The following is a 17,781-nucleotide window of genomic DNA, read 5'->3' on the forward strand; positions in this document are numbered from 1 at the left end:
CCCAGGGTCCCTATAGAGGAACACTCATCTGTCCCAGGGTCCCTATAGAGGAACACTCAGCTGTCCCAGGGTCCCTATAGAGGAACACTCATCTGTCCCAGGGTCCCTATAGAGGAACACTCAGCTGGCCCAGGGTCCCTATAGAGGAACACTCAGCTGTCCCAGGGTCCCTATAGAGGAACACTCAGCTGTCCCAGGGTCCCTATAGAGGAACACTCAGCTGGCTCAGGGTCCCTATAGAGGAACACTCATCTGTCTCAGGGTCCCTATAGAGGAACACTCAGCTAGCTCAGGGTCCCTATAGAGGAACACTCAGCTGTCCCAGGGTCCCTATAGAGGAACACTCAGCTGTCCCAGGGTCCCTATAGAGGAACACTCATCTGTCCCAGGGTCCCTATAGAGGAACACTCAGCTGGACCAGGGTCCCTATAGAGGAACACTCATCTGGACCAGGGTCCCTATAGAGGAGCACTCAGCTGTCCCAGGGTCCCTATAGAGGAGCACTCAGCTGGCCCAGGGTCCCTATAGAGGAGCACTCAGCTGTCCCAGGGTCCCTATAGAGGAGCACTCAGCTGGCCCAGGGTCCCTATAGAGGAACACTCAGCTGTCCCAGGGTCCCTATAGAGGAACACTCAGCTGGCTCAGGGTCCCTATAGAGGAACACTCAGCTGGCTCAGGGTCCCTATAGAGGAACACTCATCTGTCTCAGGGTCCCTATAGAGGAACACTCAGCTAGCTCAGGGTCCCTATAGAGGAACACTCAGCTGTCCCAGGGTCCCTATAGAGGAACACTCAGCTGGCTCAGGGTCCCTATAGAGGAACACTCATCTGTCCCAGGGTCCCTATAGAGGAACACTCAGCTGGCCCAGGGTCCCTATAGAGGAACACTCATCTGGACCAGGGTCCCTATAGAGGAGCACTCAGCTGTCCCAGGGTCCCTATAGAGGAGCACTCAGCTGGCCCAGGGTCCCTATAGAGGAGCACTCAGCTGTCCCAGGGTCCCTATAGAGGAGCACTCAGCTGGCCCAGGGTCCCTATAGAGGAACACTCAGCTAGCTCAGGGTCCCTATAGAGGAACACTCAGCTGTCCCAGGGTCCCTACAGAGGAACACTCATCTGTCTCAGGGTCCCTATAGAGGAACACTCAGCTAGCTCAGGGTCCCTACAGAGGAGCACTCAGCTGGCCCACTGCAGGAGCAGTGTGTGTGCCGGGCCTGGCCTGGACTTGTGGCTTTCGTCGGCTCCAGACGTCGGGACCTCGAGCTCAAAGGCCCAGTTGGAGGACTAGAGAAAACTCCAGGTGATCAACAGGAGTCCCACAAGATCAGTTTTGTGATGACATAGTCTGTGAGCCTCCCTGCTACAACACACGGTCTAAACGGACAGCTCTGCTGGCACCTCCACAGACCAGAACAGCACAGGATCCGGAACAGTCTGGAATCTGCTCCAGCAAGGGAGGCACTAGAACTGACCAGAACCTGTTCAGGAACAACATAGGCGCGGACATTGTCTTGAAACTGTTCCAGAACGAGAGACACTGGACTTCACTGGGTGTTGTTCCAGAACGACAGGGGCTCGGACATTGTCCTGAAACTGTTCCAGAACGAGAGACACTGGACTTCACTGGGTGTTGTTCCAGAAGGACACCAGCACTGGAAGGGTCAAGAAGCTACTCCATAGAGAGAGAGACACTAGGATTGACTGGATGTTGTTCTAGAACAACAGAGGCTCCGGAATGGTCTAGAACCTCCCTCAGAACGACAGATCTAGAACGTGTCCCACAAGGACACCAGCACTGGAAGGGTCTAGAAGCTGGTCCAGAAGACCAGAGGATCGGCAGATGTTCATGATTCGTGCTCTGCCTGTGTGTTCAGTCCATTCCTCACTGTGTACAGTACAGCTCGTACAGCTCACTGTGCCCTGTGCTTAGATACAGTGTGGCCCCTTTAAACACTCTCTTCATACTGTAGTTAGGCAGCGTATGGATACTGTCCACCAGGACACACGGTGTGGCCGCTGTCCTCACTGTAACCAGTGAGCAGTATAATTCAGTCAGTGTCACCAGAGACGCCAGTGAAATCTGAATATTTTGTAGAGACAGTGTATTTATAGTCCAGCCTTTGTATGTGAAGTGGATTCTGTGTAGCCAGTGTATTTAATGTGTAACCAGTGTGTTGAGTGTCAGCCCAGTGTATTTGCAGTGTGACCACTGTATCGGCTGTACAACCAGTGCCTGTCTAGCATATTTACCAGTGTAGCCAGTGTATTCAGTGTCTCTCCAGTATAGTACATTTACTGTACTTTAGTATAGACAGTGTATTTACAGTGTAACCAGTGTATTTACAGTGAAATCAGTGTCTATCAAGTGTATTTACAGCGCAGCCAGTCTGTGCAGTCTGTTTACAGTGCAATCAGTGTATTTAGTGTATTCTGTCTCTCCAGTTTATTTACAGTGAAGTCAACACATTTCCAATTCAATTACAATGCAGCACGCGTATTTACACTGAAGACAGTGTCTGTCCAGTGTATTTAAAGTAAAGTCAGTGTACTGTATGTACAATGATGTTAGTGTCTTCCCATTGTATGTACAGTGAAATCAGTATATTCACAGCAAAGACAGTGTCTGTTCAGTGTATTTACAGTGAAATTGGTGTCATTCCAAAAGTATTTACATTGAAGGCAGTGTATTGACAGTAGAGACAGTGCTTGTTCAGTGTGTTTACAGGACAGTCAGTATATTTACATTAATGTCAGAGTACTTACAGTGAAGTCAATGTTTGTCCAGTGTATCTACAATGAAATCAGTATAAAGTATCCAGAGAATTCACTGTTAACTCAGTGTATTTACAGTGAAGACAGTATATTTGCAGTTAAGTCAGTGTCTCTCCAGAGTATAAACTGTAAGGTCAGTGTATTTACAGTGAAGTCTGTGTCTCTCCAGAGTATTTAGTGTAAAGTCAGTGTATTTACAGTGAAGTCCGTGTCTCTCCAGAGTATTTAGTGTAAAGTCAGTGTATTTACAGTGAAGTCTGTGTCTGTCCAGAGTATTTACAGTGTAGTCAGTAAATGTGCAGTAAAGTCAGAGTGTATTTGCAGTGAAATCAGTGTCTGCCTAGAGTATTAACAGTGTAGTCAGTAAATGTGCAGTAAAGTCAGTGTATTTACAGTGAAGTCCGTGTCTCTCCAGAGTATTTAGTGTAAGGTCAGTGTATTTACAGTTAAGTCCGTGTCTCTCCAGAGTATTTAGTGTAAAGTCAGTGTATTTACAGTTAAGTCCGTGTCTCTCCAGAGTATTTAGTGTAAAGTCAGTGTTTTTACAGTGAAGTCTGTGTCTGTCCAGAGTATTTACAGTGTAGACAGTAAATTTACAGTAAAGTCAGCGTACTTGCAGTGATATCAGTGTCTATCCAGAGTACTTAGTGTGTAGTCAGTAAATCTACAGTAAAGTCTGTGTATTTGCAGTGAAGTCTGCCTAGTGTTTCCACAGTGAAGTCAGTATAGAGTGTCCAGTCTGACCCGTGTATTCGTAGCACTAGAGTGGACATCGTGTTGAGAATTCCCTCGATAATCAGGGTGTCCAGGGTGTCCAGTGGTCATGCCAGCTCCAGTGGGACCCCTGCTCCTCCTGCTGCTGGGCCTGTGGGCCCCCCTGGCGCCGGCCCAGAACGACACGGAGCCCATCGTGCTGGAGGGGAAGTGCCTGGTGGTGTGCGACTCGGTGCCGTCCACCGAGCCGGCGGGCACGGCGCTGGGCATGTCGGTCCGCTCGGGCGCGGGCCGCGTGGCCTTCTCCGCCGTCCGCAACACCAACCACGAGCCCTCGGAGATGAGCAACCGCACCATGACCATCTACTTCGACCAGGTGACCTGCCTCTCTCTCAGTGCAGTGTTAATGTACTGGAGTGTCCAGTCAGTCAGTGTGTCTGTATGAACCCCTCTCTCTCAGTGCAGTGTTAATGTACTGGAGTGTCCAGTCAGTCAGTGTGTCTGTATGAACCCCTCTCTCTCAGTGCAGTGTTAATGTACTGGAGTGTCCAGTCAGTCAGTGTGTCTGTATGAACCCCTCTCTCTCAGTGCAGTGTTAATGTACTGGAGTGTCCAGTCAGTCAGTGTGTCTGTATGAACCCCTCTCTCTCAGTGCAGTGTTAATGTACTGGAGTGTCCAGTCAGTCAGTGTGTCTGTATGAACCCCTCTCTCTCAGTGCAGTGTTAATGTACTGGAGTGTCCAGTCAGTCAGTGTGTCTGTATGAACCCCTCTCTCTCAGTACAGTGTTCATGTACTGGAGTGTCCAGTCAGTCAGTGTGTCTGTATGAACCCCTCTCTCTCAGTGCAGTGTTAATGTACTGGAGTGTCCAGTCAGTCAGTGTGTCTGTATGAACCCCTCTCTCTCAGTGCAGTGTTAATGTACTGGAGTGTCCAGTCAGTCAGTGTGTCTGTATGAACCCCTCTCTCTCAGTGCAGTGTTAATGTACTGGAGTGTCCAGTCAGTCAGTGTGTCTGTATGAACCCCTCTCTCTCAGTGCAGTGTTAATGTACTGGAGTGTCCAGTCTGTCAGTGTGTCTGTATGAACCCCTCTCTCTCAGTGCAGTGTTAATGTACTGGAGTGTCCAGTCAGTCAGTGTGTCTGTATGAACCCCTCTCTCTCAGTGCAGTGTTAATGTACTGGAGTGTCCAGTCAGTGTGTCTGTATGAACCCCTCTCTCTCAGTGCAGTGTTAATGGACTGGAGTGTCCAGTCAGTGTGTCTGTATGAACCCCTCTCTCTCAGTGCAGTGTTAATGTACTGGAGTGTCCAGTCAGTCAGTGTGTCTGTATGAACCCCTCTCTCTCAGTGCAGTGTTAATGGACTGGAGTGTCCAGTCAGTCAGTGTGTCTGTATGAACCCCTCTCTCTCAGTGCAGTGTTAATGTACTGGAGTGTCCAGTCAGTCAGTGTGTCTGTATGAACCCCTCTCTCTCAGTGCAGTGTTAATGTACTGGAGTGTCCAGTCAGTCAGTGTGTCTGTATGAACCCCTCTCTCTCAGTGCAGTGTTAATGTACTGGAGTGTCCAGTCAGTCAGTGTGTCTGTATGAACCCCTCACTCTCAGTGCAGTGTTAATGTACTGGAGTGTCCAGTCAGTCAGTGTGTCTGTATGAACCCCTCTCTATCAGTGCAGTGTTAATGTACTGGAGTGTCCAGTCAGTGTGTCTGTATGAACCCCTCTCTCTCAGTGCAGTGTTAATGGACTGGAGTGTCCAGTCAGTCAGTGTGTCTGTATGAACCCCTCTCTCTCAGTGCAGTGTTAATGGACTGGAGTGTCCAGTCAGTCAGTGTGTCTGTATGAACCCCTCTCTATCAGTGCAGTGTTAATGTACTGGAGTGTCCAGTCAGTGTGTCTGTATGAACCCCTCTCTATCAGTGCAGTGTTAATGTACTGGAGTGTCCAGTCAGTCAGTGTGTCTGTATGAACCCCTCTCTCTCAGTGCAGTGTTAATGTACTGGAGTGTCCAGTCAGTCAGTGTGTCTGTATGAACCCCTCTCTCTCAGTGCAGTGTTCATGTACTGGAGTGTCCAGTCAGTCAGTGTGTCTGTATGAACCCCTCTCTCTCAGTGCAGTGTTCATGTACTGGAGTGTCCAGTCAGTCAGTGTGTCTGTATGAACCCCTCTCTCTCAGTGCAGTGTTAATGTACTGGAGTGTCCAGTCGGTCAGTGTGTCTGTATGAACCCCTCTCTCTCTGTGCAGTGTTAATGTACTGGAGTGTCCAGTCAGTGTGTCTGTATGAACCCCTCTCTCTCAGTGCAGTGTTAATGTACTGGAGTGTCCAGTCAGTCAGTGTGTCTGTATGAACCCCTCTCTCTCTGTGCAGTGTTAATGTACTGGAGTGTCCAGTCAGTCAGTGTGTCTGTATGAACCCCTCTCTCTCAGGGCAGTGTTAATGTACTGGAGTGTCCAGTCAGTCAGTGTGTCTGTATGAACCCCTCTCTCTCAGTGCAGTGTTCATGTACTGGAGTGTCCAGTCAGTCAGTGTGTCTGTATGAACCCCTCTCTCTCAGTGCAGTGTTAATGTACTGGAGTGTCCAGTCAGTCAGGGTGTCTGTATGAACCCCTCTCTCTCAGTGCAGTGTTAATGTACTGGAGTGTCCAGTCAGTCAGTGTGTCTGTATGAACCCCTCTCTCTCAGTGCAGTGTTAATGTACTGGAGTGTCCAGTCTGTCAGTGTGTCTGTATGAACCCCTCTCTCTCAGTGCAGTGTTAATGTACTGGAGTGTCCAGTCAGTCAGTGTGTCTGTATGAACCCCTCTCTCTCAGTGCAGTGTTAATGTACTGGAGTGTCCAGTCAGTGTGTCTGTATGAACCCCTCTCTCTCAGTGCAGTGTTAATGGACTGGAGTGTCCAGTCAGTGTGTCTGTATGAACCCCTCTCTCTCAGTGCAGTGTTAATGTACTGGAGTGTCCAGTCAGTCAGTGTGTCTGTATGAACCCCTCTCTCTCAGTGCAGTGTTAATGGACTGGAGTGTCCAGTCAGTCAGTGTGTCTGTATGAACCCCTCTCTCTCAGTGCAGTGTTAATGTACTGGAGTGTCCAGTCAGTCAGTGTGTCTGTATGAACCCCTCTCTCTCAGTGCAGTGTTAATGTACTGGAGTGTCCAGTCAGTCAGTGTGTCTGTATGAACCCCTCTCTCTCAGTGCAGTGTTAATGTACTGGAGTGTCCAGTCAGTCAGTGTGTCTGTATGAACCCCTCACTCTCAGTGCAGTGTTAATGTACTGGAGTGTCCAGTCAGTCAGTGTGTCTGTATGAACCCCTCTCTATCAGTGCAGTGTTAATGTACTGGAGTGTCCAGTCAGTGTGTCTGTATGAACCCCTCTCTCTCAGTGCAGTGTTAATGGACTGGAGTGTCCAGTCAGTCAGTGTGTCTGTATGAACCCCTCTCTCTCAGTGCAGTGTTAATGTACTGGAGTGTCCAGTCAGTCAGTGTGTCTGTATGAACCCCTCTCTATCAGTGCAGTGTTAATGTACTGGAGTGTCCAGTCAGTGTGTCTGTATGAACCCCTCTCTCTCAGTGCAGTGTTAATGTACTGGAGTGTCCAGTCAGTCAGTGTGTCTGTATGAACCCCTCTCTCTCAGTGCAGTGTTAATGTACTGGAGTGTCCAGTCAGTCAGTGTGTCTGTATGAACCCCTCTCTCTCAGTGCAGTGTTCATGTACTGGAGTGTCCAGTCAGTCAGTGTGTCTGTATGAACCCCTCTCTCTCAGTGCAGTGTTCATGTACTGGAGTGTCCAGTCAGTCAGTGTGTCTGTATGAACCCCTCTCTCTCAGTGCAGTGTTCATGTACTGGAGTGTCCAGTCAGTCAGTGTGTCTGTATGAACCCCTCTCTCTCAGTGCAGTGTTAATGTACTGGAGTGTCCAGTCAGTGTGTCTGTATGAACCCCTCTCTCTCAGTGCAGTGTTAATGTACTGGAGTGTCCAGTCAGTGTGTCTGTATGAACCCCTCTCTCTCAGTGCAGTGTTAATGTACTGGAGTGTCCAGTCAGTCAGTGTGTCTGTATGAACCCCTCACTCTCAGTGCAGTGTTAATGTACTGGAGTGTCCAGTCAGTCAGTGTGTCTGTATGAACCCCTCTCTATCAGTGCAGTGTTAATGTACTGGAGTGTCCAGTCAGTGTGTCTGTATGAACCCCTCTCTCTCAGTGCAGTGTTAATGGACTGGAGTGTCCAGTCAGTCAGTGTGTCTGTATGAACCCCTCTCTCTCAGTGCAGTGTTAATGTACTGGAGTGTCCAGTCAGTCAGTGTGTCTGTATGAACCCCTCTCTATCAGTGCAGTGTTAATGTACTGGAGTGTCCAGTCAGTGTGTCTGTATGAACCCCTCTCTCTCAGTGCAGTGTTAATGTACTGGAGTGTCCAGTCAGTGTGTCTGTATGAACCCCTCTCTCTCAGTGCAGTGTTAATGTACTGGAGTGTCCAGTCAGTGTGTCTGTATGAACCCCTCTCTCTCAGTGCAGTGTTAATGTACTGGAGTGTCCAGTCAGTCAGTGTGTCTGTATGAACCCCTCTCTCTCAGTGCAGTGTTAATGTACTGGAGTGTCCAGTCAGTCAGTGTGTCTGTATGAACCCCTCTCTCTCAGTGCAGTGTTAATGTACTGGAGTGTCCAGTCAGTCAGTGTGTCTGTATGAACCCCTCTCTCTCAGTGCAGTGTTAATGTACTGGAGTGTCCAGTCAGTCAGTGTGTCTGTATGAACCCCTCTCTCTCAGTGCAGTGTTAATGTACTGGAGTGTCCAGTCAGTCAGTGTGTCTGTATGAACCCCTCTCTCTCAGTGCAGTGTTAATATTAAACTGTGTCTCTCTCTGTCAGATCCTGGTCAATGTGGGTGGTCACTTTGACTCAGCCCGCAGTATCTTCATCGCTCCCAGGAAGGGTGTGTACAGCTTCACCTACCACGTGGTCAAGGTGTACAACAGGCAGACCATACAGGTCAGCTCCCCGGCCCGACACCCCGACACCCCGACACCCCGACACCACGACACCCCGGGCCGGACAGCCGCCCCGCCGCGGCCCACCGCTCTCTCACTCTGCCCCTCACTCTCCCTCCCAGGTCAGCCTGGTGCTGAACGGCTGGCCGGTCATCACGGCGTTCGCAGGCGACCAGGACGTGACCCGCGAGGCAGCCACCAATGCCGGGCTGGTCACCATGGAGCGGGGCGACAAGGCCTACCTCAAGCTGGAGAGGGGGAACCTCATGGGCGGCTGGAAGTACTCCACCTTCTCGGGGTTCCTGGTCTTCCCCCTGTAGAGAGAGAGACAGGAGAGAGACACAGGAGAGAGAGACAGGAGAGAGAGACAGGAGAGAGACACAGGAGAGAGAGACAGGAGAGAGACAGAGGAGAGAGAGGAAGTACTCCACCTTCTCGGGGTTCCTGGTCTTCCCCCTGTAGAGAGAGAGACAGGAGAGAGACACAGGAGGGACACAGGACAGAAAGACAGGAGAGAGACACAGGAGAGACACAGGAGAGAGACACAGGAGAGACACAGGAGAGACACAGGAGAGACACAGGAGAGGGAGACAGGAGAGAGACACAGGAGAGACACAGGAGAGGGAGACAGGAGAGAGACACAGGAGAGAGAGACAGGAGAGAGACACAGGAGAGAGAGGAAGTACTCCACCTTCTCGGGCTTCCTGGTCTTCCCCCTGTAGAGAGACGGGAGAGAGACGGGAGGGAGACAGGAGAGAGACACAGGAGAGAGAGACAGGAGAGAGACACAGGAGAGAGAGACAGGAGAGAGACACAGGAGAGAGAGGAAGTACTCCACCTTCTCGGGCTTCCTGGTCTTCCCCCTGTAGAGAGAGACAGGAGAGAGAGAGACAGGAGAGAGAGACAGGAGAGAGACACAGGAGAAAGAGAGACACAGGAGAAAGAGAGACAGGAGAGAGAGAGAGACAGGAGAGAGACAGGAGAGAGAGGAAGTACTCCACCTTCTCGGGCTTCCTGGTCTTCCCCCTGTAGAGAGACGGGAGAGAGACAGGAGAGAGATGGGGGAGAGACGGGAGAGAGAGGAAATACTCCACCTTCTCTGGCTTACTGGTCTTCCCCCTGTAGAGAGACGGGAGAGAGACGGGAGGGAGACAGGAGAGAGACACAGGAGAGAGAGACAGGAGAGAGAGACAGGAGAGAGACACAAGAGAGAGAGGAAGTACTCCACCTTCTCGGGCTTCCTGGTCTTCCCCCTGTAGAGAGACGGGAGAGAGACGGGAGGGAGACAGGAGAGAGATGGGGGAGAGAGACGGGAGAGAGAGGAAATACTCCACCTTCTCTGGCTTACTGGTCTTCCCCCTGTAGAGAGACGGGAGAGAGAGAGATGGGAGAGAAAGACAGGAGAGAGACACAGGACAGAGAGAGACAGGGGAGAGAGACGAGAGACAGAGGAGAGAGACGAAGTACTCCACCTTCTCAGGCTTCCTGGTCAACTAATCAATCAATCAGAGTTTACTGATCAAAGGCACAACAACACAGCGTGTGGCAGTAGTTGCTGGCAATTAAATGTCTTTTCTACGAGCTCACCGGGGGGGGAGGGGGGTAAAAATCACAAAATTAAGGTTATATAATAATAGGTAATAATGTAATAGAAATTGAATAAAATAAACTCAGACAAAACAATATGAATAGAGCTGCTCTGTGTCCAGGCTGTGTGCACTAGTGTGTCCCAGTAGTGCAGTTGTGCTGAATACAGTGAAAACCGTGTCCATGTAGCCAGTACGGGTGACTTGCTGAAGGAGCTGCAGGCTGGGTGTTTAGCAGTCTTCCTGGAGGTGGAAGCTGTTCCGTAGTCTGTTGGACTTGGACCGAATGCTTCGGTACCGTTTACTGGACGGTAGGAGGGAAAACAGTTTGTGACGGGGATGACTGGAGTCCTTGAGAATGGACCTGGCCTTCTTCAGACATCTAGCTGAGTAGATCTCCCGGATGTTTGTCAGCTCACAGCCGGTGATGAGCTGCGCTGACTTCACCACCCTCTGCAGTACTTTGCCCTCCCGGGCGGAGCAGCTCCCACACCAGGCAGTGATGCAGCCAGTCAGGATGCTCTCAATACTGCACCTGTAGAAGTTGGCCTGGATATGTGATGGCATGCCAAACTTCTTTAGCCTGCGGAGAAAGAGCAGGCGCTGCCGATGCTGTCTTGACCACGGTGTTGGTGTGGTGGGTCCAGGTTAAGTCCTCTGTGATGTTAACTCCCAGGAACTTAAAACTGCTGCCCCTCGCCACTGCAGTCCCACTGATGTGGATAGACGTGTGATCTCCTCCCTGGTGTTTCCTATAGTCCACAATCATCTCCTTAGTCTTGCTGATGTTCAGAGAGCCTCTTACCTTTAAAGCAGCATTCAAGACTATTCTGTTCCATTAATGAAACCAACTCCTGCACAGTTATGTATTGAGTCTCACCAAGTCTGGGGTTAAAAGATCATTTTGCCACCTTTAAGCGTTATCGAACACGTGACGTCAGGGTGTGCCTGCTTGTTACACTGGCTGTCTCAGCAGGGTAACCATCGTCACAGATGATAAAGCCCTTTCAGGAAAACAGTTGACCAAAACCTTAAATTGAAACAAAGTGGGGTGATATTCGATTCTGGCTTAACATTCGACCCACATGTGCAGCATATTGACAAAACATCTTTTTTTTTCACCTCAGAAATATCGCTAGACTACGCCCTATGCTATCGCTAACTGTGGCTGAAAAGCTGATCAACACATTTGTGTTCTCTCGAATTGACTGCTGTAACCCTCTACTTGCTGGGGGTGTCTAAATCCACAGTGAACAAGCTCCAGTCTGTCCAAAATTCAGCAGCCAGAATCCTGACCAGGTCTAGTGCACGTGATGACATTACTCCTGTCCTGGAGTCCCTGCACTGGCTACCTGTCAAATTCTGTGTGGACATTAAAATCCTCCTGCTCACCTATGAGGCTCTGCATGGCTTGGCACCTCAGTACCTGTCTGAACTAATATTGCCCTACTCCCCATCTTGTAACCTTCGCTCCTCTAATTCTGGGCTCCTAACTGTCCCCCAAGCCCGTCTACACTCTGGGGGTGACAGTGCCTGCTCCTGTTGTGCCCCCGAGCTCTCTCCCCAAGGATATAAGAGAGTCACCCTCTTTAAAATCCTTCAAATCCAGACTTAAAACCGTCTTCTTTAGAAGACCCGGTTCTGCTCCTACAATACTTAGTACCACCATCCACGGTCTCCTCTGTATATTGTAATTGTGTTTTATCTTGTGTATTCTTCTTATTTATTGTTGTTGTCATCCTGTAAAGCGTTTTGAGAAGCCACCTTTAAAGGCGCTATATACAATAAAGTTTATTATTATCAGTAGTAGTATAATTATTACAACTTAACACTAGACACCACATAACCCGAACCTACAGGAGGACAGACACGTTGTTTTCTGAGGGGGGGGTGTGTGAAAATGACGACTACAAGGAAGCTCTGTGCGAAGAAAAAAAAAACCCGCTTAGAAAAGGTCGAGCTGAGGTGTGTCCATTCAGGAAGGAAAAAAAAAACCATAGCAAGATGACGTGGGGAAAAGCTTGGGATCCGGAATCCGTTTGCCGTTGGAATGATCAGGCGGCGCGTGGAAAGTGATTCTGGGGGGAAAAAAGGCACTGACTGACGACAAGAGGGTAGGAAAAGCAGGGCAGAGCTGGAAAGGGAGGAGTGAGACACACCTCCAGTGACTGCAGTAACTCTGGGCCGGGATGTTGATTTGCTGCATTCATCACGTCCTGTGGCGCGCGCGGATTCTACTGCAGAAAACCGCACCCCAAACGAGGGCAAGTCCACACGCCAACAGAGCCCTGCCCATGTCACTGCCCCTGCTCCGCGGCAGCGAGGTGGGATGCAGTGCAGGGCTCAGGGGTTCGAGCTCGGGGAGGCAGGACATCCTCCTATCCAGGCTCACAGTTACAGGCCGAAAAGGGATGAGCTGTCTAGTTGGTTTAGCAGTTTAAAATCAGATCACTTTCCTGTCCCTATACAGTCTCCTGCATCAGGAATGTGTCTCTTCACAGACCCCAGCTTGCTCTCCAGGAGACACACAGACAGGGAGAGAAGCTGGGGGTCAGAGCGCAGGGTCAGCCATTTATACAGCACCCCTGGATCAGCTGGGGTTCAGGGCCTCGCTCAGGGACCCACCGGAGGATTCCTCTGCCAGCCACGGGATTCGAACCGGCAACCTCCCAGCCACAAGCACAGATCCTGAGACACAGAGCCACCAGCTCCACACTTAACTTGACATTGCCTGAAACCAAGACATTCTTCAGCGTGACGAGTGCGATGGGTGTAGCTCTTCCCCCCTCTGCAGGGACAGGGCCGAAATCCGCAGGCGGATCAGAAAGAGCTCACGCACACACACACACACACACACACACACACACACACACACACACACCCCGACCTGACAGCAGCGCTTCCGGGACGGCTGTAAATTTAGCTCGTCTCCTGTCGGGAGGTGTGTGTGTGTGTGTGTGGTGCTCCCACAAGTCCCAGCCTGCTCGCTCGCCCACCCCTGCAATTCCGGAGCCAGATGGTCGCCGTGGCTCTGACTGCCAGGACCCCCGCGGGCCGAACCGCGGGCCCTGTCAGAACCCATCAGCTGCTCCGCTCCAGTGAGCGGCGTCCCCGCCCGCCCCGCCGCCTACAGCTCCGGGACTTAACCCTCTCGCGACAGGCGCGGCGAGTGCCCGCAGGATGCCCTGCAACCACAGTGTGGCTGTGCCACCGGCAGGAGAAGCGGCAATACTGTCCGCAGCTGTAGTGATATCTGGAGCTGTAGAAGTGTCAGCAGCTGTAGTGATATCTGGAGCTGTAGTACTGTCAGCAGCTGTAGTGATATCTGGAGCTGTAGACGTGTCAGCAGCTGTAGTGATATCGGGAGCTGTAGTAGTGTCAGCAGCTGTAGTGATATCTGGAGCTGTAGTACTGTCAGCAGCTGTAGTGATATCGGGAGCTGTAGAAGTGTCAGCAGCTGTAGTGATATCTGGAGCTGTAGTACTGTCAGCAGCTGTAGTGATATCTGGAGCTGTAGTAGTGTCAGCAGCTGTAGTGATATCTGGAGCTGTAGTAGTGTCAGCAGCTGTAGTGATATCTGGAGCTGTAGTAGTGTCAGCAGCTGTAGTGATATCTGGAGCTGTAGAAGTGTCAGCAGCTGTAGTGATATCTGGAGCTGTAGTACTGTCCGCAGCTGTAGTGATATCTGGAGCTGTAGTAGTGTCAGCAGCTGTAGTGATATCTGGAGCTGTAGACGTGTCAGCAGCTGTAGTGATATCTGGAGCTGTAGTAGTGTCAGCAGCTGTAGTGATATCTGGAGCTGTAGTACTGTCAGCAGCTGTAGTGATATCTGTAGCTGTAGTAGTGTCAGCAGCTGTAGTGATATCTGGAGCTGTAGTAGTGTCAGCAGCTGTAGTGATATCTGGAGCTGTAGACGTGTCAGCAGCTGTAGTGATATCTGGAGCTGTAGAAGTGTCAGTAGCTGTAGTGATATCTGGAGCTGTAGAAGTGTCAGCAGCTGTAGTGATATCTGGAGCTGTAGAAGTGTCAGTAGCTGTAGTGATATCTGGAGCTGTAGAAGTGTCAGCAGCTGTAGTGATATCTGGAGCTGTAGAAGTGTCAGTAGCTGTAGTGATATCTGGAGCTGTAGTAGTGTCAGCAGCTGTAGTGATATCTGGAGCTGTAGTACTGTCAGCAGCTGTAGTGATATCTGGAGCTGTAGAAGTGTCAGCAGCTGTAGTGATATCTGGAGCTGTAGAAGTGTCAGCAGCTGTAGTGATATCTGGAGCTGTAGTACTGTCCGCAGCTGTAGTGATATCTGGAGCTGTAGTAGTGTCAGCAGCTGTAGTGATATCTGGAGCTGTAGACGTGTCAGCAGCTGTAGTGATATCTGGAGCTGTAGTAGTGTCAGCAGCTGTAGTGATATCTGGAGCTGTAGTACTGTCAGCAGCTGTAGTGATATCTGGAGCTGTAGTAGTGTCAGCAGCTGTAGTGATATCTGGAGCTGTAGACGTGTCAGCAGCTGTAGTGATATCTGGAGCTGTAGTAGTGTCAGTAGCTGTAGTGATATCTGGAGCTGTAGAAGTGTCAGCAGCTGTAGTGATATCTGGAGCTGTAGAAGTGTCAGCAGCTGTAGTGATATCTGGAGCTGTAGAAGTGTCAGCAGCTGTAGTGATATCTGGAGCTGTAGTAGTGTCAGCAGCTGTAGTGATATCTGGAGCTGTAGTACTGTCAGCAGCTGTAGTGATATCTGGAGCTGTAGAAGTGTCAGCAGTTGTAGTGATGATATCTGGAGCTGTAGTAGTGTCAGTAGCTGTAGTGATATCTGGAGCTGTAGAAGTGTCAGCAGCTGTAGTGATATCTGGAGCTGTAGTAGTGTCAGCAGCTGTAGTGATATCTGGAGCTGTAGAAGTGTCAGCAGCTGTAGTGATATCTGGAGCTGTAGTAGTGTCAGCAGCTGTAGTGATATCTGGAGCTGTAGAAGTGTCAGCAGCTGTAGTGATATCTGGAGCTGTAGAAGTGTCAGTAGCTGTAGTGATATCTGGAGCTGTAGTAGTGTCAGTAGCTGTAGTGATATCTGGAGCTGTAGTAGTGTCAGTAGCTGTAGTGATATCTGGAGCTGTAGAAGTGTCAGCAGCTGTAGTGATATCTGGAGCTGTAGTAGTGTCAGCAGCTGTAGTGATATCTGGAGCTGTAGTACTGTCAGCAGCTGTAGTGATATCTGTAGCTGTAGTACTGTCCGCAGCTGTAGTGATATCTGGAGCTGTAGTAGTGTCAGCAGCTGTAGTGATATCTGGAGCTGTAGAAGTGTCAGCAGCTGTAGTGATATCTAGAGGTGTAGAAGTGTCAGCAGCTGTAGTGATATCTGGAGCTGTAGTAGTGTCAGTAGCTGTAGTGATATCTGGAGCTGTAGAAGTGTCAGCAGCTGTAGTGATATCTGGAGCTGTAGTAGTGTCAGCAGCTGTAGTGATATCTGGAGCTGTAGTAGTGTCCGCAGCTGTAGTGATGATATCTGTAGCTGTAGTATTGTCAGCAGCTGTAGTGATATCTGTAGCTGTAGTACTGTCCGCAGCTGTAGTGATATCTGGAGCTGTAGTAGTGTCAGCAGCTGTAGTGATATCTGGAGCTGTAGAAGTGTCAGCAGCTGTAGTGATATCTGGAGCTGTAGAAGTGTCAGCAGCTGTAGTGATATCTGGAGCTGTAGTACTGTCCGCAGCTGTAGTGATATCTGGAGCTGTAGTAGTGTCAGCAGCTGTAGTGATATCTGGAGCTGTAGACGTGTCAGCAGCTGTAGTGATATCTGGAGCTGTAGTAGTGTCAGCAGCTGTAGTGATATCTGGAGCTGTAGTAGTGTCAGCAGCTGTAGTGATATCGGGAGCTGTAGAAGTGTCAGCAGCTGTAGTGATATCTGGAGCTGTAGTACTGTCAGCAGCTGTAGTGATATCTGGAGCTGTAGTAGTGTCCGCAGCTGTAGTGATATCTGGAGCTGTAGTAGTGTCAGCAGCTGTAGTGATATCTGGAGCTGTAGTAGTGTCAGCAGCTGTAGTGATATCTGGAGCAGTATGTGTGTCTCAGTGGGTGAGGTAGTGTTTGTGTTCTGTGTGTGTCAGGCAGTGGTGTGGTCGTGTTGTTGCAGCTCTGGCGGGTGTCAGTGAGCCAGCTGGCTCAGGAGGCTCAGCAGGAGCCGGACTCTACCGTCCGCGGCCGGTTCTCCGTTTGAGCAGGAGACACGCGCCTGTTTGCTGCTGACGAGGCCCGTCGCCGGTGTCACAGCGAACCGGAGAGTCTGTGGTCTTGACTGACACCTAGCGGCCACACGGCACAGTCGCAGGAGCACCTCGACCGGAAACCCGACAGTTATCCCAGGCGCTCTTTCCCAGACCTCCGCTCTCGACTCCGCACAGATCAATCAACTTCACTTCGGGATCAATAAAGTCTTATCTATCAGATCTCCCTGGCTGTGATTTCACCGGCTCTCTCTGACGCGATACTGAGAGCTGCGCATATAAAGGTGACAAAAGCTTCACGCTGCGTTGGCCGGGAATCGAACCCGGGTCAACTGCTTGGAAGGCAGCTATGCTCATCACTATCCCACCAACGCGCCGCGTGCTCCCCGCTCGCTGTTCCTGCTGGACCCCGGAACCGGAACCGGTGTCGCATCCAGTTCAGATACAGATCTCCTCCCTCCCTCCCTCGCGCTCCGGTTCCGGGAGTGCAGATGTCTGCCAGCAGGCAAGCAGGAAAGGCAGCAGGCGAGGCAGAGCTGCTGTCTAACCCAGCTGCAGCCTGACTTGCGGAGAGATTCGACTCCCCACACAGGTGGGAAACGGGAGTCAGAGCTGCAACAACACGACAACACACACACAGCACTGCCTGACCCACTGAGACACACATACATACACAGCACTGCCTGACCCATTGAGACACACACACACAGCACTGCCTGACCCACTGAGACACACACACACACACACAGCACTGCCTGACCCACTGAGACACACATACACAGCACTGCCTGACCCATTGAGACACACACACACAGCACTGCCTGACCCACTGAGACACACATACATACACAGCACTGCCTGACCCATTGAGACACACACACACAGCACTGCCTGACCCACTGAGACACACACACACACACACAGCACTGCCTGACCCACTGAGACACACATACACAGCACTGCCTGACCCATTGAGACACACACACACAGCACTGCCTGACCCACTGAGACACACACACACAGCACTGCCTGACCCACTGAGACACACACATACACAGCACTCCCTGACCCATTGAGACACACACATACACTGCCTGACCCACTGAGCTGAGACACACACACACACAGCACTGCCTGACTCACTGACAGACACACACACACAGCACTGCCTGACCCACTGAGACACAAATACAACACACACAACACTGCCTGACCCACTAAGACACACAGAACACACTGCCTCACCCACTGGGGGACACACACAAACACAAACTGGAACTTACAGGACCCTAAACAGGCGATAGGCTGAGTATCTGACTGGGATAATAGATAGTAAGAGGACCAGACCCTGACAAAGCACAGACTCAGTGACCACAGCCTGGACACAGACAGTGGACACAGACTGTCCAGAGAGGACAGGCTCATTGACCACAGCCTGGACACAGACTGTCCAGAGAGGACAGGCTCATTGACCACAGCCTGGACACAGACACTGGACACAGACTGTCCAGAGAGGACAGGCTCAGTGACC

General features: G+C 50.8%; 1 protein-coding gene and 1 non-coding gene across 2 annotated transcripts; one reads left to right on the forward strand and one right to left on the reverse strand.

Moving 5' to 3' along the window:
• The first annotated feature begins 1,083 nt into the window (after window positions 1–1,083).
• LOC138238344 (cerebellin-1-like) lies at window positions 1,084–10,993 on the forward strand. The gene is made up of 4 exons (XM_069188659.1): window positions 1,084–3,141; window positions 3,255–3,862; window positions 8,340–8,459; window positions 8,581–10,993. Exons 2-4 carry the CDS (start codon window positions 3,596–3,598, stop codon window positions 8,776–8,778), a joined length of 585 nt encoding a protein of 194 aa, XP_069044760.1. The 5' UTR covers window positions 1,084–3,141; window positions 3,255–3,595; the 3' UTR covers window positions 8,779–10,993.
• Window positions 10,994–16,552: 5,559 nt separating this feature from the next.
• trnag-ucc (transfer RNA glycine (anticodon UCC)) lies at window positions 16,553–16,624 on the reverse strand. Its single transcript has one exon. It is a non-coding gene; the product is annotated as a tRNA-Gly (tRNA).
• Between the last annotated feature and the right edge of the window lie 1,157 nt (window positions 16,625–17,781).

Source organism: Lepisosteus oculatus, chromosome 4 (assembly GCF_040954835.1).
Source record: "Lepisosteus oculatus isolate fLepOcu1 chromosome 4, fLepOcu1.hap2, whole genome shotgun sequence".
NCBI classification, from domain to species: Eukaryota; Metazoa; Chordata; class Actinopteri; order Semionotiformes; family Lepisosteidae; genus Lepisosteus; species Lepisosteus oculatus.